Source organism: Agelaius phoeniceus, chromosome 11, assembly GCF_051311805.1.
Source record: "Agelaius phoeniceus isolate bAgePho1 chromosome 11, bAgePho1.hap1, whole genome shotgun sequence".
Lineage (NCBI taxonomy): Eukaryota > Metazoa > Chordata > Aves > Passeriformes > Icteridae > Agelaius > Agelaius phoeniceus.
In genome coordinates this window covers 21529204-21552204 of record NC_135275.1, presented here as the reverse complement: position 1 = coordinate 21552204, position 23001 = coordinate 21529204, and the positions used below count along the sequence as shown (strand labels likewise).

Here is a 23001-nt window from a genome sequence, read left to right as displayed (position 1 = left end):
ACACCACTGTAGTGAAAAGCTGAACTGACAGCCTTTGTTTATTGTTTTCTTCCAAAGAAAGTTGTTCTTTAGGCCTTCAGAAATAAATTACCAGGTTTTGAGCCTTTCTACAGAGTGATGATTTTGCTGTAACAATAAGAAAATATTTCCTTCTGGTTTACTTCCCTGTGCAAAGCTGTAGCCTGGGAATATTGAATGCATTTCCCTGATTCTCAGGTTTTTCTCAGTATCTCAGCCTTTGCTGATTGATTCCTATATAATATTCTGTATATGCTTCTTAGTAGAGAGCGAGGAAGAGGATGACAATGAAATGGAAGTGGAAGACCAAGATAGTAAAGAAGCTGAGAAGCCAAACATCATTAATTTTGATACCAGTTTGCCCACATCACATATGGTATGTTTTTATATATTGTCCATTCAATATATACTGAAAGTATTTGAATGGGGTTTGTATAGTTTTATTGTAATGTTCTTATGCCACAAGCTTAGTTTTATTTTCACAGAATCATAAGATGGTTTGGGTTGGAAAAACCTTTGAGGGCACCCAGTTGCACCCCCTGGGCAGGGACAGCTGCCACTGTCCCAGGTTGTTCCAAGCCCTGTCCAGCCTGGCCTTGGGCACTTCCAGGCATCCAGAGTCACCCTGTGCCAGGGCCTGCCACCCTGACAGGGAGCAATTCCTTCCCAGTATCCCATCCATCCCTGCCCTCTGGCAGTGGGAACCCGTTCCCTGTGCCCTGGCCCTCCATGCCTTGGGAAGAATCTCTGTCCATCTCCCCTGTAGCTCTTTCAGACACTGCAATTCCACATTAGCCCCCCCTGGAGCCTTCTGCAGGCTGAGTAACCCCAGAGCACTCCATGCCCTGCTCCCCGTGGTGCCCAGGCCCTCCCTGACCTCCCCCTTGCTCGTGGCAGTACCTGGGCTCGGACATGGAGGAGTTCCACGGCAGGACGGTGCACGATGACGACAGCTGCCAGGTGATCCCCGTGCTGCCCCGGGTGATGGTGATGCTGATCCCCGGCCAGACGCTGCCGCTGCAGCTCTTCCGCCCCCAAGAGGTTAGCATGGTGCGGAATTTAATTCAGAAAGACAGAACCTTTGCTGTCCTTGCATACAGGTAAAAGCCACGGGCGGGTCGCTGGTGTGTGCAGCATGTTTTTAGCACAGTTTTCTGTGGATACTAAAGCAAAAGCAGATGGTTGCATCAGTTCTGTGCTCGATAACAAGCTGAAATTGTTTGAGAGAATTTGTCTTCCAGTGTGTAATGGCAGTGGAGGTGCTTGACAGCATCTCATGTTTGTGTGGAGAAACAGCAAGTGCTGATCTGTGTCCTTGGTTGAGCATCCTCCTCTTTTCAGTAACTGTTTGTTCCATCTTGTTAAAGAATAAGCCTTGACCTGAAATGTGGAAGTCACATTCCTGTTTTGAGAGCTGTATTGTTTCTTGTTTTGTGTGTGAACTAACAAGCACTGGCAAATGCTTCACAGTGGAGTTGAGAGACAGGAGGTGATAGAAAAGTGGGGAAGAGAAAAGCTGATTAATGCCAGAAGAAGTTGGGAATGTTCCTCCCTCTTCCCCCTGCAATTTACTATGGATTAATTGTGTGGGAGGTGGGAACAGTTCCTGTTATAAAGTCACTTCAAAGAATGTTTGCTTTCAGTGTCTGCATCTGAAATGCTGACACACTGGTGATCCCTGTGTTCCCAGAATGTCACATCTAGACCCTAAAATAAAATTAAATTACCTGGCAAAAAACCAAACCAACCAAAACAATAGAAATTGCTTTATAATGTAAAAATTATTATTGTGATTAATTAAAGGTATTTCAGCAAAAATTGCTTTTTTGATCAGACCAATCACATACAGTCAGTGCAGGCAGAGTGGAGTCTGAATGAGCAGTGCTGTTTGGAGGGGGTTAATTAATTTAATTCATCTTTAATTCTGTTCCTCTTAGTAATGCACATGAGAGGGAAGCACATTTTGGAACGACAGCAGAAATCTATGCCTACAGAGAAGAGCAGGAATATGGAGTTGAAACAGTCAAGGTGAAAGCAATAGGAAGACAGAGGTTCAAGGTGCTTGAAATACGAACTCAGTCAGATGGGTAAGAAAATGATGCAGTTAATTCTATACTCAAGTCAACTTCCATAGGAGTTTTCTTTTCTATATTCCCATTTGATAGCTGTGATATTTAGAGGCTCTTCTGACTAGTTTTAATGTATCATGTAACTAATGCCTTTTTCCATTTCTAAAAGTGATCAAGATCCTGAACATGCAGTAAGAATATGCTGAGTCTTCCCTCATTTTCAGCTCCTTGGCCTCATGCCCTGCTCCATGGCCAGAGGTCCAGGCTCCAGCATTGGTCTGGGAGCATGTGACAATTCTTAGCACAGCTGCTACAGCTTCTGTCATATTTTCTGCAAGGCTTGTGAAGTATTACTCCAAATCTGTAAATCTAGAGCTCCTCACCTGTGTCCTGCAATTCAGCATAGAGTCATTGCTTTAGAAAGAGGTCTGGGAGCAGCATTTCTGTGGTTTTGTGACCTGCAGCTGAGGAAATGAAGAATACTTGTGCTGTTTGCTCTCTAACACTTGGTTCCAAATAACAGACTCTGAATGTTAGAGCTTAGGAGAAGCCCTGCTTGGACACAGGGTGGCAGTGCTTGGACAACTGCAGCAACAGCAGCTTTGTTACTGGGAATTCACTGTCCAGAGCTCTGTAGCAAGAAGAACATTTCCATAATTGTTGGTGTTTCTGATTCCTGAGTGCTTTTGGCACAACATAATCTTATAATTTATTGTAAGTTACCAGTTCAGTGCTGTCCCTGTGAGAAAATTAGAAATTTGTAATGACACACCCCTCAGTATTTCAGGATTTCTGCTGATTAATCCTGATAAAACATGAAGTCTTTCCTGCTGGACAGCATTTTTAGTAGCCTCAGCCATATGCTGAGGTCTTTGTGGAAGAGGTGACCTTTGCTGCTGGGATATTAAAATCTGATCAGTCTGTATCCTATTTCTGCTGATTCTGACCTCGAGTGAGCACAGAAACTTTTGTGGTTTGAAGCTTGCAAAGTGCATTTCAGCTGAACTGAGCCATTGAGATGGGAGAGCTGATTATACCAAAAGTAACTTGAGGAGACAAAAATCTAAATCTATAGTGCTGAGACTGTGGAACATTCAGCTGTGTTGCCACTGCCAATCTGTCTGTATTTCTGCCCACCACAATCCCAACAGATCTGTAGTGCTCTAAAATAAAAGAAGTTCTGATGGAATGGGTTGTAGGTTAAATTCTCTAGTACCCTGGAGTGATTAATCCATTGCACCAACCTGTGTTCCCATAAGCAGTAAAATCCACTTTTTTTTGAAATGCAGGTATTAGAAAAAAACATTTAAAAAATAATGTGTACACCTCATCTTTTTGTTTCCTTCCCCAGAATCCAGCAGGCTAAAGTACAAATCCTGCCTGAGCGAGTGCTGCCTCCCACCATGGCAGCAGTGCAGCTGCAGTCTCTCAGCAGGTGCCACGTGCTCCCCTCTTCCAAACCCACTTCCTGGCAGGACAGGGCCATCAGGCAGTGGTGGCAGAAGTACCAGAAGGTGAGAAGTTATTCCACAGCTGTGCTTATTCTGGCTTTGTATTTTTTGTCTGAATTTCTGATGGCGTCTTGAGAATCAGTATCCAGCTCCATCTGTAGAGGAGGAGGAGGCACAGCAGGGAAGGCAGATTCCAACCTCCTGCTTTTCATGGAATCCCACAGTGGTTTGGGTTGGAAGGGTCCTTAAAGCCCATCCATCCCATGGGCAGGGACACCTTCCACTATCCCAGGTTGCTCCAACCCCCTCCATTCTGGCCTTGGACACCTCCAGGGACGGGGAGTCCACAGCCTCTCTGGGCACCCTGTGCCAGTTTATATCTGTATTTGTTATTTATTCCATTGTTTTGGTCATTGACACAGAGAAGTTACCTTGAAATCTTGTGTCTCTTGTGATCTGTAGAGATCTTTGCAACTACTTCCAGAAATTAATACAGAGTCCCAATAACTCAACTCCTGTTTGGATTTGCTTTTTTCTTCACTGGTTTTGAACTCTTGTACCCTCAAAATCAAATTAAAAACTCCATTGATAACAAAGAGCTCTTGATTCTCAGAGTTCCTGACCAAGTTCATGTGAGTGAATGAGCCCAGAAACTCTGGGCTGTGGGGTGAAAATCCCTTGCCAAGGCTGATTCTGTCAGGTGGAGCTGAAATGAAGGGAGCCCAGTGTAGGAAAACCTGGGGTGCAGATGCAGAGCAGGGTATTTGTCCTGTTGCCTCCATCTCTACTGGTGTCATCTGTAAATGAGGAGAGTTGCCCTTAAGGGGCAGATGAAAACTGAATTTGTACATATTTGCAGTGCAATATGTGCTCCTCTTTTGAAAAGCAACATAGCTGTGTGCTGCTTTTTAGACTTTTACTAACTAAAGCTCTCAATTTCTGTGTTCAGAAATCACTGGAAAAAATTGGTTAATTAAACAAATGACATTACACTGATGGAAATTTGGTGGTTCCAGGGACAGCTGGTGGAGACTTAGGAACAGATGCACTGTTAACAGCACTTAAATTTTCAACTGTCTCCATTTCAGACAGACACACTTTTGAAACACATAATTTTTTATTACTAAACATCAGAAATACCTCTAATGCAGAGACAGGTTTTATGATAAAATCCGTGTATTGTCCTGCTCAGAAGGCTTAGCCCTCAGTGCATCTGAAAATGGGTTTGGAAGCTTTACAGTGAAGTGCTGGTCCTGATGGAGATAATTTCTTATATCTTTAAATAATCAGATCTGCCTTCCCTGTTTTATTTGTTTCAAAAAAAAGCTGTCCTTAAAATCTGCTTTTGTTAAAGAATCAATATTTGTGGGTTTGGTTGCAGAGGAAGTTCCACTGTGCAAGTTTGACATCTTGGCCCCCCTGGCTCTACTCCCTCTATGATGCTGTAAGTTCACCCTTAAATAACCTGCAGGGAGCTTTATAGTTGTAATATCTAAATATGGGATAATAGAAAAGCTTTAATTTTATTGGCTCATAATTTCCATTTTAAAGCCTTTTATATTCAGTGTAGCGTGAAAAGATCAGGAAGGGCTTCCCTCACTGTGGTTGTTCCCTCCTTCCTAGAGCAAATGTCTGGGAGGGATACAGAGATTCTGGTTCCTTCTGTGCTGTCTCACAGCAAAACCAGTTAAAACATGCAGGTACAAAGTGCTTCTTTAATTATTCTTTAATTAAAAACTACTGTCCACTTAGGGAAAAGAGCTTACTCTACATTTTGCTTCCCTTTTGTTTTTTTCCTAAGAAGAAAGCAGCAATAGCTGTGTATTTAAATTAGGCTTTTCTTCTAACAAAAGGAAACCTTGATGGAGAGAGTCAAGAGGCAGCTGCACGAGTGGGATGAAAACCTCAAAGATGAATCTCTTCCATCAAACCCAGTAGGTACGAGCTGTCCTGAACCCACAGCTTTAATTTTAATTTCTTAAGAGACCACAGCTTAGATAATTACCTGTGGTAGAATAAATAGAAAGCCTTGGATTTATTTCTCTGTTAATTCTAACAGACCTGCTGCTTTCTCATTTCTAGATTTTTCTTACAGAGTTGCTGCCTGCCTGCCCATTGATGATGCTTTACGTATCCAGTTGCTCAAAATAGGCAGTGCTGTGCAGAGGCTGCGCTGTGAGCTGGACATCATGAACAAAGTGAGTCATTCTGCTTTATTTGCCATCAAATAGCCAAAAACCAGGAGTGACTGCTACAATCCCTTCCAGAAACGATGGAATTTCCAGCTAATCCTTCCTGGGGATGAGTTTGGCTGTTCTGGTATTTCTTCAAAAGTTTGCTCGAAAGGAAAATGATGTCTCAGTGCTGGGTTATGTTTGGCAGCAAGAAAAAACATAGGATATGATATATAATATATAATATATGATATATATAATATATAATATATGATATATGATATATGATATATGATATATGATATATAATAAATATATAATATATAATAAATATATAATATACAATGTATAGTATATAATATATAATATGCAATGTATAATGTATTGTATATTATATATTATATATTATATGTAGTATGTAGTATATAATATGTAGTATATAATATATAATATATAATATATAATATATAATATATAATATATAATATATAATATGTAGTATGTAGTATGTAGTATGTAATATATAATGCACTGCAACATATTATATATTATATAACATATAACATATAATATAATATAGAAAATTTATATTGTATCATATCATATATCATATCATATAATTAACACATAATTATATTTGCTTTTGTTAGAAATATTTCAGTGTGGCACAGCACTTTTTTAGCCAAGAGATGGTGCTAGAAGTCCAGTGTTAACAACCATCACAGCCCCACACTGACACCACAGGCATCATTTTGCCATGGAAACTTGTGGATTTTGTAGCAAAATCTTTGTAGTACTGAGCATAAATCTAAAGATTGGACTAAACAGATTTTTTTTTACAAAAGGCATATTTATTTCTTAGGCAGCTCCTTGTTAAGATGTTCAAAAACTTGTTTCCCTTCCTTTTTTTCCATTGCCATGGCCTTGTAGTGTTCTAAATTTTCTATTTTTGTGTAGTACAGTTCTTTGTAATAATTTGTATTTTTTAAATGACAGTACTGTTTGTCTGATGGATACATAGCAGTGGGAGTTTTGCCTGTTTGCCTAAAAAGTAGTGTCATTAAATTCTTGCCTGTTTCTGGGGAAAAGTCATTTTAATAGTGATCTTCTTCCCAAATTCATGCAGCAGAAATTTAAAGAAAGGAGACAGAAAACATCTCTTCCAGATTCTGAGACAAAATGGGCAGGTGTTTGCCTGAGGCTGTAGTCAGACTAAATTTCACTTGTCTTTTCTGAGTTGAAACTCTGAAAACACCCTGATACTCAAGTTCTGCTGAGAACTGTTCATGTTCAGTAATTATGTGTTTTCCATGAATTCCAAAGAGGCAGGAAAACTTAAATGAGCCTCACAAATTCAAGTTCAAGTTGCTTTTTGCCTGTATCCAAAAGGTGTTTTCTTCATCACCCTGTGACATTTTGGTCTGTAAATGTGTTTAACTGTTCTGTCAAGTGTCAGAATGGGGAGGGCATTATCACTTTTTACAGTTTATTTAGCAGCACTTTTATCCAGAGTTCTTTAGGATGCCCTGGCTTGTTCAGAATGTCATTTCCAATAATAAAACTGATCCTGAGAGCTGATCCATTTTCCTTGGATACCAGTGAATTATATTGTACTTCTGTCACTTGCCCTGTTGTTAACCCAGTTACCAAAGTTCATTTTAAGGAGTGTGCCTGACTCCCAGGGGTAGCACTGTGAGTTCCACTTGGCAGTGCTAATTGCAGTCATTCATTAGAGAGGTTTGGAGGTGGAGCCATGGAGTGGAGAGTGGCTGAATTGGACTCTGGGTGCTGTGGGAGCCCTGGAGTGAGGTGGGGAAGGTCCCTGGCAGGAGAGAGAGGCCAGGGCAGCTTCAGGGGGGGCTGAAGAGGATTTGAGCAGTCGAGCTCTTGTCCTGCCTCATCTCCAGTGAGCAGGGGCACCTCCAGGAGAGGAGCTGGAGCAGCTGAAATCCAGCAAAAACCTCTGAAGGGAGCAGAGGAGAGGCCAGGGAGTGGTTGGAGTGTGTGGTGTCACAGCTCTGGGGCTCAGGAGCACAAACTCCAGGTTTTAGAGCACTGTGCCTGTCCCTGAGTGCAGCATTTGATTCCAAAATCCTGTGGCTCATTTTGGGGGAATTTCACAGGCATTACCCTTAAAAAGAAGTGCAGGTAATGCATGTCCTGAAAATGAATGGGAGTGTTCTGCTGAGCTGATTTAAATGCTGCTTTTCTGGGCAGTGTCAGTGATGAATTGTTTAGTTCTGCTTTGTAGAAAATGTAGAAGATGGATTAACCTGTTCTAATCTCCAGGAGAGAGATCAATATGTTTTACCTATTTTTGTGAGGAAATTAAACCCATTGATCTACAGGACCCTCAAATTTAGGAAAGACTTAATGATTGCATTTGTCTCATCTGCCTTTTCTGTGCTGTATTGCAGAAGAGCAAAGGTTGTTTCTTCTAAATTAGCCTTTGGAGACCTTAAAAGGTTGGCTCATTTATTATATTTGTGGAGTCAGATCCAATTCTCTGTGTGTGAATCTTTTTGTGAGGGGATGATATGAAAATTATTATGTCTTTTAGATAATAATTAGTGTTTAAATGAGTAAAATGCATAGAAAAAATATCCCACATCAGTGACTGCTGAACAAAGCAATTGGTCCAAAGTCTGTTCTGATGGAAAAGGAGAGACATTTTTTATTATTTCCCACTGCTGACAAGCATCTGGAAATGAATGAAATTACACTCTTTGTTTCTCTTCCCCAGTGCACATCTCTGTGTTGTAAGCAATGCCAAGACACAGAAATAACTACCAAGAATGAAATATTCAGGTGAGTTTATTACTCTTCATCTTGGGCAGCTCCTAGGTCAGAAACATGAGCCCAGCAAAGCAGATTAGGCTGGGATAACTCTTAAAACTGCTGGGTTTGCCACAGCTCCAATAAAATTTTAGTAAATATTTATAGAGAGTTTATATTTGAGCTTTTTTAATAAAAAGTTAGGGAATCTCAGCATTTCCAGGCACATTGGAAGAGAAATTGGTGTTGTGCCACACCCCCAGCACCTCACACTGAACAATTTGAAATATAAATGTGCCACATCAAGACTATTTCAGCCTGTGGTATTTCTGAATAAAGTTTTTGATACCCCGGATTTTATTTTGCAGCACTCCATTTATGTGTCAACAGGCACGAGTGCCAATTAAAATGCACTAATTAGGGGATATAAACAGGCTCCAGGATGCTGGCACGCAGGGGAGGTTTCTATTGAAGGCAATAAATGTTGTGATCCCTTTTTTCTTTGAAGAATTGAAGGTTATTCCTGCGAACTGGCCCCATTCTTTCTTTGCCCTATCCAATATCTCCCATGTTTAACAACGATTACATTTCCCCAATAATTGCTGCCTCTGTCAGCCTTGTCACTGCTTTTAATCTTGATGAACTCCCAGCAGCCCATCCCCTCTGATAATGGCAAGGTTAAAAGATGCTTTGGCTTAACAAAGACTCCCCACAGTTTTTCTTTATCAGTGTGATAAGGAGCTGATGGGGTAATTAAAAGCCATTTCTTATCTTTTAATCAAATAATGGATTGCAGACACCACAATTCCTGCTGTGTCAATATGATGAACTTCTTACAGAAGGTGCTGAGAAGTTGGTGCAAGAAATGAACATTTATTACTTTTAAAGTTACATTTGCCTTGCTTTTCTTGGAACTTGCTGTTTAAAGTAACACACAGGATGAGTCTGTTGTGTACTTTCCTGCAATTCTAAGCAAATTTGAGCAATGATATCTTAAATCAGCATCTATTTTCTTTCAGTTTTTATGCTATAATTCAAAACACTTTTTTTTCCCCTAAAAAAAGCGGGGATTTTTTTGCTCTGTTGAAATATTTTAAGCTTAGCTGGCAGTTTTTCCTCTGTTTATATTTACCATCTCTTGGGGTTTTTTTTGTGTGTGTGTGTTGGTTTTTATGTTTTGTTGAATTTTTATTTTATTTTTCCTTGCATTCTGACAAAATTCCTTGTGTGTTGTAGCTTATCCCTGTGTGGGCCCATGGCAGCCTATGTCAATCCCCATGGATACATCCATGAAACCCTCACTGTTTATAAAGCCTCCAACCTGAGCCTCAGTGGACGCCCCTCCACAGAGCACAGCTGGTTCCCTGGGTAAGAGTAGCCACATTTGAACAGAAAATTACCCAAATTGGCCATTTCTGGGAGGGTGGAATAGTAAATATTGAGGGGTTTTGGCACAATGTCATCATTTTGCTCGTGTGAAAAATAAGGAAGTAAATTTAGACTTATTCAAGATACAGGATAAAATATTGCAGAATTTAATATTTTTTAAATGGAGAAATACTAAGATTTTAAAACATAGTCTAGAATCTAAACTGTTTAAACCAAGTTGTCTGGAAATTTCTTTGTGTGTAGTTTTGTTTAAAGTCCAACTGTTTTCAGAATTGTTTTCACGCAGCTTTAGTGCAAAGGAAAATTAGAATATATAAATGTATTTAGTCCACTGAAATACAATTTCTATCTAAAACCTGATAAATGTTACATTAAATTAAAAACTAATTACATTTGTATTGATCTGATTATATTTGATTTTATTTTAATAATAAATAATTAATAATGAGTCTGCCTCTCTGAGACAGTAACAGAATTAAGTGCTAAGATGTAAAAGTTTGCCCAATAAATAACAGGTCTTGCATTTAGGATTTTTTCCCTGGAATATCACAGAGAGCTGAGCAGTGACTTGGAGGATGTCTGGCATTTCTGTCACTGTTTTAACAGTCCCTAAAGCAAATCTGAGACTTTTAATATTTGGAGTTAATATTGCTCATCCTTTTGTGTTTTCTCAGCTCTTCTATGATGGCTTTGAAATATTCATGTTCTACCTCATAAAACTGTTAGAAAAAAGCTCTGCTGCTGTGGGAGGTGCAGCAGTCACTGTTATTTGAAAAGCAGGGCAAAAATCACTTCCATTGCCATTAAATAATTTACTCTGAGAAGTTTGTGACCCCTCTTCAGGGCTCTCAGCATTTCTGGGACAGTAAAAGCTTTGGTTCCTTCTTTGAAGAGGCAATAGAAGGTTTTTGGGGTGGGATGTTTGTGGGATTTTTTTCTTTTATTTTTTGGAGCTTTGCAGGGTTTTAGATCAGAACTGGCACTGGATTCCTGAGGATTCTTTAGAAATGCAGCTGGGGATTGGTATCCAAATGCAGTTTGGGGTTGTTACCCAAATCCACTTTGGGGATTGGTACCCAAATCTAGCTGGGGATTGGTTTCCAAATGTAGTTTGGAGTTGTTACAAAAATTCAGCTGGGGATTGATATCCAAACCCAGTTTGGGGATTGTTATCCAAATGGAGCTGGGGTTTGGTACCCAAATGCAGCTGGGGATTGTCACCCAAACTCAGTTTGGGGATTGTCACCCAAATCCAGCTGTGGATGGGTACCCAAATGGAGCTGGGGTTTGGTATCCAAATGCAGTTTGGGGTTGTTACCAAATCCAGCTGGGGATTGTCACCCAAATTCAGTTTGGGGATTGTCACCCAAATTCAGTTTGGGGATTGGTACCCAAATGAAGCTGGGGATTGGTATCCAAATGCAATTTGGGGTCGTTACCCAAATTCAGCTGGGGGTTGTCCCCCAAACCCAGCTGGGGATTGTCACCCCAGCCCACCCTGGGGTTGTCACCCCAGCCCACCCTGGGACTGTCACCCAAGCCCACCCTGGGGATTGTCACCCCAGCCCCTTTGGGATTGTCCCCCCAGCCCACCCTGGGGCTGTCCCCCCAGCCCACCCTGGGGCTGTCCCCCCAGCCCACGCTGGCTCTGTCCCCCAGCCCAGCTGGGGCTGTCCCCCAGCCCACCCTGGGGCTGTCCCCCAGCCCACGCTGGCTCTGTCCCCCAGCCCAGCTGGGGCTGTCACCGCTGCAGCTGCTGCAGGCCGGGCCCGTTTCGCTGACACTGGCTCTGTCCCTGCAGGTACGCCTGGACCATCGCCCAGTGCCGCATCTGCGGCAGCCACATGGGCTGGAAGTTCACGGCCACCAGGAAGGAGCTGTGTCCCCCCAGGTTCTGGGGGCTGACGCGCTCGGCGCTGCTGCCCCGCATGCCCGAGGACGCCGAGGACTCGGAGCGCGGCCGCTCGCCGCTGCTGTGCCTGTGACGGGGCCCCCCCGCTCGGGGCTGCTGCTGCCTCCTCAGCCCAGGAGCCATCCCCAGGAGCCAGGCCCAGCCTGCTCCCCGTGCTGCTCCTGCACAGGGGCCTCAGCAGACACCAGCAGGGAGGGCCCACGCGTGGGACGCCGGGAAATCTCTGAGCCGCGTGGACGCACCCTGAGACTGGACTTGTGGAATGCCCACCTGCAGTGAAGGAAGGGGGATGGAAACTAAAACCAAACTAAAAGCCCAAGAAGCAGAGTCTGCTTGCTGCAATATTCCCGGGATGGCAGATGGCACCTACCTGCTGTGGAGTGTTGGCCATAACACACTTACACGTGGTTTGCTGAGAATCCCTGTTCTAACTCTCTGAAGTCCTTCAGGTTTGCTGCTTGTGCTGTTTCTCAGCTTTTTTGCTGAATAACCGTGGAAGAGAGAAGCAGCCTGAGCGTTTCTGAGTGCTGCAATGTGCAGAAGCTGGAATTGCAGCTGCCTCCCAGGATGGGCCCCGTGGGGAAGTGTCTGTTCCTTACAAGTTGTCTCATCTGTTTAGTCCATTTGGCTTTAGAAGTCTTAAATTTTAAACTGTTGATAAGAAGTGCACAGGTCAGTCCCAGAGAGTAAACAGCATTGTCATGTTCTGTTCAGTGTGCTTCAATCACTTCCCCAAATTATTCCTGGTTAATTTACCACCAGGGTGAATTGGGAAGGACTCTAAAACACCCCACTGAGGTGATTTTTAAGTAGTACTTGTTGTGAGAAAGGGAAGGAAAAATCTCTTTTAATTATTTCATTGTAACTTTAAGATCATAAAGTAAAATTTCACGTTATCAACTTATAAAGAGCAAAAGTTTCCAAATAAAATAGGAATACAGGCAGTGCTTTTGTGGGGAGGTTTCTTGGTTTTTGGTTTGGTTTTTGTTTTGTCTGTGCTCCACAAATTGGGTGCCAATCTGGGGCAGCTTTTGCCACTGATTTATATTTTTTTTTGTCCTCTCAGAATGCACTTTGGTGATGGCAATGGAGATTTTTTTAGTGCTTGTGCACATAAACACTTGTTTTTCTCGTGAAGCTTTTATCATTCACTCTTCATTTCTTCACAGTGATGTTAAACTAGTCAAGTCTAAGCCATGAGCCACTGGCTGCTTGTTCTCTGTCAGGCTGCAGGCAGGTGTAGCAAGCACAGATCACTTCAGCTGAGGGCCAAGGCCAAGCCTGGCACACCTGGAGCTGGAAAAACACCCCAAACCATGGACTTGCTGCTGGCTATTTGTCATGCCAGGTATGTAGAGATTAATTGTGTAACTCAGGTTTAGTTCTTTGAAACTTTCTACCTCTGTGCTGCTTCTGTTCTTCTTAGACACCTTTAATTCCGTGCTCAGTTCCATGTGCAGTGCCCTGACTTGGCAGTGAACTGTGAAAAGCAGAATTTGGGATGTGGCTGTGAGCAAACAGAGGGTGATGATGGCTCATTTTCATCCAGAAAACATAATGGTTGATATTGATAATGATTGATGAGAAGCTTGGAAAGCCAGGCACTGGTGTGAGAGGGAGACTGGATGCTCTGTGTGTGTGAATGCACTGGAACCAGGCCTGGCTTTCCCTCCCCCAGCACATCTGGGCTGTATTTTTGGGATATTTTGTTCCTTTTCCCCCCAGAGTCCCTCCTGTCTGTTGCTCCTGTGGCCCTCAGTGGCCCTTGGTGCTGGCAGGAAGTGGGAGGGTGCTGCCAGCACCTTCTGCTGCCTTGGTGTGAGCAGTCACTGGGGGCTGGCAAGGGAAATTGCAAAAGCTTTTTCTCAGCTGTCACTGAACTTCTAAAGGTTCAGTTCTTTTGGCCAAGTCTTTTGGATTCTCAATTAAAAATGGCAATGTTTGAATCCAGAATTAGCATTTTTTTGTGTTTTGTGTATATAGTCAAATGTAAACTAACGTAATCGAGGTAAGTCAGGAGTAAATTAATGCTAATTAAATTTCATTGTTGATGATGCTGTTTCATGTGCTAAACCTGTGCAGTGTTTGCTATATTGAGTCCATGACACTTCCCAGGTTGAGTCCTGTGGTGGTGAATCCAGTCCTTACTGGGAGCTGCCAGAGCATCCAGGTGTGAGTTGGGGATGGTTCCTTACACTGGTTCATATTTTCCATCCTTTTCTCTCTTTTGAAGAGAAAACTGTTGGTGGGAATTAGGGGAAAATTTGGGGCATCATTATGGAAAAATACAGCAACTGCTCATTGAGCTAATCAAAGGAAAGCAGATTTGGTGAATATTTATGCATTTACCCCCTTGATTGGCTGAGTAACTTCCTGCAGGAATGAATGAATGAATGAATCCAGTGGGCACGACTGAGGGAGCACAGGATTTACAGCACAGACTCATTTCCAAGCCATCACTGCAGCATCACCAACACCCCCAACCAGAGCCTGTAACTTTGCAACTTTTCATTTATTTTAGGCTCATTTTGACAAATAGGTAGAACCACTTGTACACTGGGTCTGAAATATTTCAGATACTCATTTGTTTTTTATTAATTTCACATACTCATTTGTTTTTTATTAATGCTCTTTTTGGATGTGCTGCAGTTCATTTGTTCCTCTCTTTGTCACCTTGAATTGCTCTGTGAACTGCTCCAGGGGTAGCCCAGTCTCTGCTTTAACTCTTCCTCCTCTCTGCCTTTTGGGACAACTTTTCTGACAAATCTTGTGGCTTGCAAATATTTGCAAAGAATAAAATTCAATTTGTTTCAAAACTCACCTGGTTTTGCTGATTGTCGGGGTGGGAAAAGGAAACATTTGGGTTTATGATGAGGTTTCGGCTGCAAAAAGTAAAAGTTTCACTTCCAGGTCTGTGCTGGCTCAACTGGCCCAGGGCAGAGAAGGTAAGGAATAGTATGGGAGAGAGGGAAGGTTGTCAGGTAATTAAAACCCATTGTGAATATCATTTAATTAGTGTAATAATCTGTTGGAGAACTTCACTTGACCATGTGTGTATCAAACCTCATACCTTCTCTCCCCATTTGCAACTTAAATAACCCATACTCTAAAAAGGAGAGTTTATTCAAACCCAGCATTTTTCCAGATCCTAAGCTGCCACTGCTTGCCTAAGATATGTGAATATTTTTTATTTCATGCCTTTCATTTTCCTAGGGGTTCATTGTAGTGGAAGATAAACAGAAATGTTCAATAGGCCCATGGGGAGCCTCAAGCAGGGGCTGATGTTTAAAGAGGTGTTGGAGCACAGGTGCTCCCTGCACTGGATTCCAAGCAGGGCTGTCCATGAAGGTGCTTGTGGAATAATCTGCTTTTGCTGTTTTGTACCAGGATCCTCTGTGTTATTAGTGAGGGATGGAGGAAATGGTGCTCCCCCTGTTTTTAGTGACCAGCTTGGCCAGATACCTCCAATTAAACCCATCAGTTTCTATTTACTAATAATTAAACTGGCTTTGAAATTACTACACAGTATCTATACTGTGTAGTAAATAATTCTGGTAAAGTCTCTTCAGGGTAATCATTACCAGCATCAATTTAAATAAATCATTCCTTGCTGTTCATATGCATGATTGGGGTTGTCATCCTTAATCCTGGGGTACAAAGTTGTGCAGGGGCTCCCTGAGAGTTGAACAATCCTTCAGACATAAAGCAGAGATTAAATCTGGGAGCAGGATGGGACTCAGGCACACTCAGCCCCTCTCAGGGCTGGCAAACAGCTGCAAATTGAAGCTCAGAACTCATGGAAGATCTCCCTGCTAAGCTTTGTCCAAAATATCCATTTGGTCCATGCCAAGATCATACATTTCAAGCTTTTCTCCTTTAAACTTCTCTCTCCAAGGTGAGTTGGACCCTGACAGTAATGTTGGGTGAAAGTGTTGATATTTTCCACCTCCACAGCCATTGCCCCCAAGCTGCACTTTGGTGAAATCCTGAAAGGACTCTACAGCCCTGAGTGTCACCTCCCCCCAACATTTCCAGAAATTACACAAAGGAGGCTTCAATTTAATCACCTCATTAAATTGAGCACCATCCTGTTCTTGTGAGATTTGCCTTGCTAACAAACAGCCTTTCCCTTTTCCCTTGCTGGCTCCCACTAATTCCAGGCACCTTCAGGATAATTCTTTTAAAGGAGCAGACATCCCAGGAAAATCAGTTGTGTGAAAGCCCAAAATGCTGAGGTTTTTTTTGGTTTTTTTTTTCCAGCATTGCTCCAGTGTTGCCATCTAGTGTTGCAAAATGAGATCCAAGGAAAATGAAATCCAAAGGATTTTATTTGTTACCATGGTTCTGTAGGAAAACTTCAACCTGCAACAAGAGTTGTACACACAAGAGCTGCTCCCAGAGACTTTTTAACAGCACACCAAAAACCCCAGGGACAGGACTACATTCATAGAGACCAGGAACAGCTCTGCTCCAAATCCCCAAATCCCCAAGCCAAGGAGCTGGATCTCATGTTAATTAACATTAAGAGTTTGTCTCACACCTGAAGTGGAAAATACAAAGTAGAACCTTCACCAGCTTGCTGTGGACTTAGTTTACTCAGTGATAAGTCACTGAAAAACTACTGAAAATTCATGATAATCACTCAGCCAAGTAATTCTTTTAACCTAAAACTGATTCTGGAAAATAAAAAGAGTCCTAGAAAAGAGCCTGGTTGTCCATGGCAAGGCTGTTGGGAACTGCTGGATTATTTCCATCTGTTATCCAGCTTTAAGTACAAAAAGAGTTAAGGTAGAGCCCATTATTTCCTCACTTTCTCCTAGGCACATATAAACTCCTCCATGATTTGATCTAGAGGATGCAAACAACCTTTTTGGGGGGATTTTAGTTTTTGGGTTTTTTTGTATATAGAAAGTCAGAAGGAGAAAAATCTTGCCATCACCTCTCATGCCCTAAGTCATGATAAAATAGTAAATATTTATCACTAAGAATAGCAGAGAGAGGTTGAGAAGGTGGGATTTGGCAAACAATGTTTTACATTATTACAAAATGCAACCTCTCCTTGCAGAAGTTAGGGACCAGTGATGAAAATGTTAAATGTGACAAATGCTCAGCTGGCTGTGAGAGGCTCAGTTTCCTGGGAGCTCAGCTCCACTCAGCTCAGGGCACAAGCAGTTCTGTTCATTATTCACTTCACAGCTTCTTCAGGCAGCTCAGCAGTTCCTCTTTATCCATGTGGTACCCACTCTTTTTCCACTCATCCCTCAGCTGCTGCAGTGCTGTCCCAATCTCCTTCCCAGAGGACACCCCCATCTTCCTGAGGTCGTGGCCACTGACAGGGAAGGAGGGCACAGTCCATGCCTGCATCTCCTTCAGCAGCTGCTCCTCTCCTTGGTACTTGAGGAGCTCAAAGATCTTGGAGTTGGTGTTGGCTTCCCTAGACTGGGAGAAAAAAGGAATAAAGAATGTTGTGTGAAACAGCAGAAACAGCAGAAGCAGCTCTAAGTGTGCTCACATTGTGCTGTTCCCATTTCTCCTTGGTGGGCAGGATCTTGGCCAAGCTGGGGCTGTGGGAGCAAGGCTCTCTCCTGCCTCACAGGAGTTCAAACTGAGCCTTGCAGGCTCTGGGAGATCCCTGGAGATCCCTGGATGCCAGGCAAGAGCTGTGATCCCCATCCATCACCTGAGGGAGACAGGCCTGGCCCTGGGGACTGCTCCTTGCCCTCAGGATCAGCAGAACTCAGCTGGAAATGACCTCACTGTGCTGTGGAAGAACATCCAGGCTGCCTAAGGAACATCACCCAAAATCACCCCAAAAAAATCACCATAAAAATCCCAAAAATCACCCCAAAACTGCCCCAAAAATATGCAAAATCACCCCAAATTCACCCCAAAAATTTGCCCAAAAATACCCTAAAAATCACCTGAAAATTGCTGTAAAAATCCCCAAAATCCCTCCAAAAATCACCATAAAAATCCCTTCAAAAATCACCCCAAAAATTACTTAAAAATTTCCCCAAAACCACCCCAAAAATCGTGCAAAAATTGCTCAAAAATCACCTAAAAATTGGCCTCAAAATCACCTGAAAATCGCTGTAAAAATCCCCAAAATTACTCCAAGAAATCACCATAAAAATCAAAAAAATCACCCATAAAATTGCCCCAAAAATCACACAAAAGAATCACTGAAAAATCCCCCAAATCACCTAAAAATTTGCCTCAAAATCACCTAAAAATTGCCTTGAGAAGAACCCTAAGAATTGCACTGATTTTCCATTCACCATTCAGAGCTGAATTTCAGAGAAAAAAGCCAAATTGTCCTTGAGGTGCAGCTCCTGTTTGTATTTTTGTATTTCAGCAGGAGAGCACAGTCCCAGGGAAGGTCACAAGGGACTGAATGTGACATTTTCCAGCCTGACTGACTTTTAAATCAGCCCAAAATCTGCTCCAGAGCACAGGGTGCTCAGAAGTGCTACAAAACAGCAGGATTGGTTTTTAGGAATGTCCTGCAATGAATTCAGCTCCCTGTGAAGCCCCAGAGGAGCAATGTGATTTCACTCACATCCATCAGGAAGTCCTGGTATGGTCTGAGTGGTTCTGGCCCTGAGCCTTTGGTTAATTCCTGCCTGTGCTTCACCAAGAAAAGGCCAAGGTTTTTTTCTTCCTTGGAGATTTTCAGCCTCAGGTCCAGGTTTGTGACATCATCCTTCCCCTTGAACAAGGATGTCAGGACAGTCATGGGTTTTGGAGACAGATTTTGGATGTTTTTACTGACTCTGGCAAATTCTTCTAAATTCCCACCAAGTGGTAGCCCTGAAAACACACAAAAAGTGCAAAGAAATGTTAGTAAGAAAAATGGGTGTTAGCACAGGATAAAAATAAAATCTGATTTCTGCGTAAACCCAAGTTTCATCTCAATTTGCCACAAAATTCTTTCTGTATAAGATACAGGAGTAGGAAGTCAAACTTCATTTCACTTTACCTATGTACTGGGCAATATCCAGCTCATACATAAGCTGAACTAAATGATTGACATGGTTTCCAAGAAGAATTTTTTTCAGTTCCACCCAAATCCTTTCTCCTGATATTCCAGCCAAGCCTTTGGCATTTTCTTTAATTGCTTCCAGTGTAATAGGTTCATGATCTCCAGGTTCCTCTGCAATTCTTCCATAAAATCTGCCAAATAAAACCCTTGGATGTTAGATTAGAAAACTTACAATTATTCTTACAATTTTAAGAATAATTAAAAACAAATAAAAAACAATTAAAAATAATTCTTACAATTATACAGCTTATTCCACTTACAATCAAAAAATCATTTAGGTTGGAAAGGAACTACAACTCTTTTTACATCACTGGTAAATTTTTGCATGTTTTTGAAACTTTATACAGTTTATTTATCAAGGAAAGGCAAAACTTCTTACCTGAAGTATCTCAGGATTCTTAAATAATCTTCTTGTATTCTCTCAGCTGCCTTGCCCACAAATCTGATTTTCTTGTTTTTCAAGTCTTCATAGCCATTAAAGAAATCATAGAGTGTCCCATCCAAACCTAGAAAAAAAAAGAAAAACCAGAATATCAATTAACAAATGTGGCTGACACAGTGAACCACTCTCCTTTGGAAATGAGAAGTGGAGTGATTCCAGCTGCTCTGTCAGATCATCTCACGCATTTACAGACCTTTGACACACACAGAATTCACTGGCAAAACTCAAATCCACTGCTTCATCTACCTAAGTGGTTTTCAGCTTTACCTAAAAACATGGAGTTGACAGTGAGGTCCCTCCTCTCAGCATCCTTGTGCCAGTCCGTGGTGAACTCCACCTCAGCGTGCCGCCCGTCGGTGACGACGTCTATGCGGAGAGTGGTGATTTCAAAATTCTGTTCATGGAGCTGCAAATCCCACAGACACCGTTACTTCAGCACAACCATGACGAGACATGGCACGAAATTAACTGAAATTAAATGCAAAAGCTGCTGATTTTTCAGCCCTGTGCTTGTGTACAGTAGGTGGACACACGCACGGCAACGTGTGCGGGGTTTTCATACAGAGTTGAGAAATAGGAACTTCTGAAAATAAGCTTGATGTTATTTTCTACAGAGCCTGCAGAAATCTTCCTGCAGGAGAGGGACTAAGAGCAAGACAGAGGAAATCAGGAGCAGGAAACATTAGGATCGTGTGTGGGCAGCCAACATTTTTTTTTTTCTGGTGATGACACAGCAGCATGAATGGGTTACATGCATTAAAACATGGTAATTACTTGAATTGTACAATGAATAATCAAAAAAATCACTACAGGTTTAAAGCAGGGTCTCATTTAAACTCTTGCTGTGATACTTTCACAAATAAGGAGCAAATTTTCTACTGCACATCCACGGACAGGTAGAAAAGATCCAAACCAACCCTGGCAGTGATGGTTCCGTGTTTTTCTCCTTTGTTATTGATCAGACGAACCCCAGCTGCTGTGAACATTTCCTTCATCTCTGCTGGTGTGGCTGTGGTGGCAAAATCGATGTCCTGTGGTGTCACTCCGCTCAGTAAATCCCTCACAGCCCCTCCTGCTATTCTCAGCTCGTAGTTCTTTTTCTCAAACAGTTCTGGGAAGGGAAGGAAAACCAAACAGCAATAAACCCACGGCACAAAATTAAGATCATAGATGTAGGAATAAACACTCCCTGCCTTCTCACAAAATTAAGATCATAGATGTAGGAATAAACACTCAAATGTGCAGGAAGCAGCAAATAACTCACAGCTTCATGCAAAATGCACTAATTCATGGCACAGCTAAGCACCCACAGGTATTTTCCCTGTCATTCTGATTTATTTTTCTGAAGCTTTTTTTAAAACTTAACTATTGGCAGGTCTCGAATTGGTCCTGGGCACTCTGGGATGGGGATCATTTTGAACAGTCAGGGGCTGACAAGGGAAAGTAATTCAGATTATTTACAGCAGAGAACAATGTGCCATGAGCCCAAACTTCTCCAGGAACAACAGGGCATCATGGAATCGGCCTACAAAGGGAAAAACGAGCTCTGACATGTCCCTGGAGACTGGCTGAGGCTGTTCGGCCTGGAGAAGGCTCTGGGAGCAGAAAAATGCTCGGGGACACTTTCTGTCAGGGCACGGAGTGACAGGACAAGGGGGAACTGCAATAAGGTGAGGGAGGGTGGGTTCAGGAGCGAGGTTTCCTTGTCAGGCTGGGGAGGGGCTGGGCTGGAATTCCCAGAGCAGCTGGGGCTGCCCCTGGATCCCTGGCAGTGCCCAAGGCCAGGCTGGACACTGGGGCTGATTGGGAGCAGCCTGGGACAGTGGAAAGTGTCCCTGCCATGGCAGGGATGGCACTGGATGGGCTTTAAGGTCCCTCCCAACCCGAACCACCCCCGGGGCTGCGCTCAGGGACATTTTCGGGGCTCCCCCCGCACTCACCGGCCACGCTGCGCAGCCCGGGCGTGAAGAGCGCCTGGAACTGCGGCGCCTGCAGCCTCATGGTGCCGGTGCCGCTCCCGCCGTGCCGCCGCCGCAGCAGCCGCAGCCCGGCCCTGCGGGGCACAACCCAGAGCTCAGCCCACATCCGCGGCACGGCCGCCCCGGCCGCCGCCCCCTCACTCACCGGGGCCCAGCTCCCGCATCGGCGGCGCCGGCCGATGAGCTCAGAGCGGCGCCGGGCCGGGCATCGGCACCGCCCCGGGGCCGGGCTCGGGCATCGGCACCGCCCTGGGGCCGGGCTGGGGGATCGGCACCGCCCCGGGGCTGGGCCGGGCCCCGCTCCCTCAGCGGGACCGCCCCGACTGTGCTCAGTCGGGAGAGATTCATAAAAAACCTCACGGAATCACTGAGCTGGGAGAGACCTTCAAGAGCATCGAGTCCAACCCAGCCCCAACAGCTCAACTAAACCCTGGCACCCAGTGCCACATCCAGGCTTTGTTAAACACACCCAGGGATGGGGACTCCACCACCTCCCTGGGCAGCCATTCCAGACCTTTACCACTCTTTCTGGAAAAAACTTTTTCCTGCTATCCAGCCTGTATTTCCCTTGGTGCAGCTCGAGGCTGTGTGCTCTGGTTGTGTCAGTGCTGCTGGAGACAGAGCCCAGCCCCAGCTGAGCACAGGCACCTTTCAGGAGCTGTGCAGTGATGGGGGCAGCCCTGAGTCTCCTTTGCTCCAGGCTGAGCACCCCCAGCTCCTTCAAATGTTCCTCTCAGGGTTTGTGTTCCCAGCCCCTCTCCAGCCTCGTTGCCCCTCTGGATGTGCTGAAGCATCTCAACGTCCTTCCCAAACAGACACAACACTCAGTAGAAGACATAAAATATTTCCCATGGCTTTGTCTCGGTTTAGAGAAAAGAACAGGAAAACTAGTTATAGCAGGGGGAAAAATATGTAGTTTGGTAATGGCACAATAACTGGGATGGAATTGATGAGTTTCTTCTCCCCCTGATGAGAAGGAATTTGGTAGCATTTAAATGTTTGAATCATTGAAGTCACAAAGGCATTGTTTTGGAAAAGCCCTCTGAGACCATCAGGTCCAGCTGGTCTTCAGCACTGCCAGGTTTGCCACCAAACCCTGTCCCCAAGTGCCACATCCACAGAGCTTTAAATCGCCCCAGGGATGGGGATTCCTCCTGACCCAGAACCCCATCCTGTTCTGTGGAGCAGGTATCAGTGATAAGAGTGATAATTGATTATTTACAGCTATTAATGTGCACTTGATAATGTCTAAATGCAGTTGAGATCTTGCCCACATTGAATTACATCCATTTTCACCAATTTGGCAGAAGCTTGAATTGTGTCCTGGGCCCCAAAGCACTCTCCCCTCCAAGCTTGTGTCACCTGCACATTAATAACTTGGATGCCAGGGTTGTTAATGAGGGTGAGCCATTAGCCTTCTTCTCATCCTTCCTATAACTCCATCACATATGGCCCCACTTTCTGCAGGGTTGAATTCTGTTCCCTCTCCCATTTGTGAGCCTGCAATACCATCACAGAGTCATGGAATGGGTTGGGCTGGAAGGAACCTTAAAGCTCACCTTGTTCCAGCCACGTGCCATGGGCAGGGACACCTTCCACGAGCCCCATCCAACCCTGAACACTTCCAGGGATGGGGCATCCACAGCTCCTCTGGGCCATGCAGAAGTTATCCAACCCTATGGATGTCAGCTCAAAGCTCTCAGCACAATATTAGGAAGCTGGTTTTGCTCTGGTACTGGTAACTTCCCAA

At 43.6% G+C, this 23001-nt stretch overlaps 2 protein-coding genes across 8 annotated transcripts in view; one reads left to right on the top strand and one right to left on the bottom strand.

The window, feature by feature from the left end:
• Positions 1-14608, top strand: part of CRBN (cereblon) — a 58363-nt gene extending 43755 nt beyond the window's left edge. For 5 of the 7 annotated variants that reach the window (XM_077184670.1, XM_077184671.1, XM_077184672.1 and 2 more), the window contains 10 exons: positions 282-394; positions 916-1118; positions 1956-2105; positions 3439-3601; positions 4920-4982; positions 5392-5476; positions 5621-5736; positions 8456-8520; positions 9724-9855; positions 11678-14608. In XM_077184670.1, coding sequence (XP_077040785.1) covers positions 282-394; positions 916-1118; positions 1956-2105; positions 3439-3601; positions 4920-4982; positions 5392-5476; positions 5621-5736; positions 8456-8520; positions 9724-9855; positions 11678-11861 — 1274 coding nt within the window. In that variant the 3' untranslated portion in view covers positions 11862-14608. The remainder of the gene's footprint in view (positions 1-281; positions 395-915; positions 1119-1955; positions 2106-3438; positions 3602-4919; positions 4983-5391; positions 5477-5620; positions 5737-8455; positions 8521-9723; positions 9856-11677) is intronic. The other 2 variants (XM_077184673.1, XM_054640047.2) reach the window with 1 other exon arrangement.
• Positions 14609-16098: 1490 nt separating this feature from the next.
• On the bottom strand, positions 16099-21485 carry TRNT1 (tRNA nucleotidyl transferase 1). Its single transcript, XM_054640050.2, has 7 exons — positions 21213-21485; positions 20190-20383; positions 19540-19678; positions 19210-19336; positions 18768-18961; positions 18348-18598; positions 16099-17227 (listed from the first exon to the last, which is right to left on the bottom strand). Exons 1-7 carry the CDS (start codon positions 21355-21357, stop codon positions 16979-16981), a joined length of 1299 nt encoding a protein of 432 aa, XP_054496025.1. The 5' UTR covers positions 21358-21485; the 3' UTR covers positions 16099-16978.
• Between the last annotated feature and the right edge of the window lie 1516 nt (positions 21486-23001).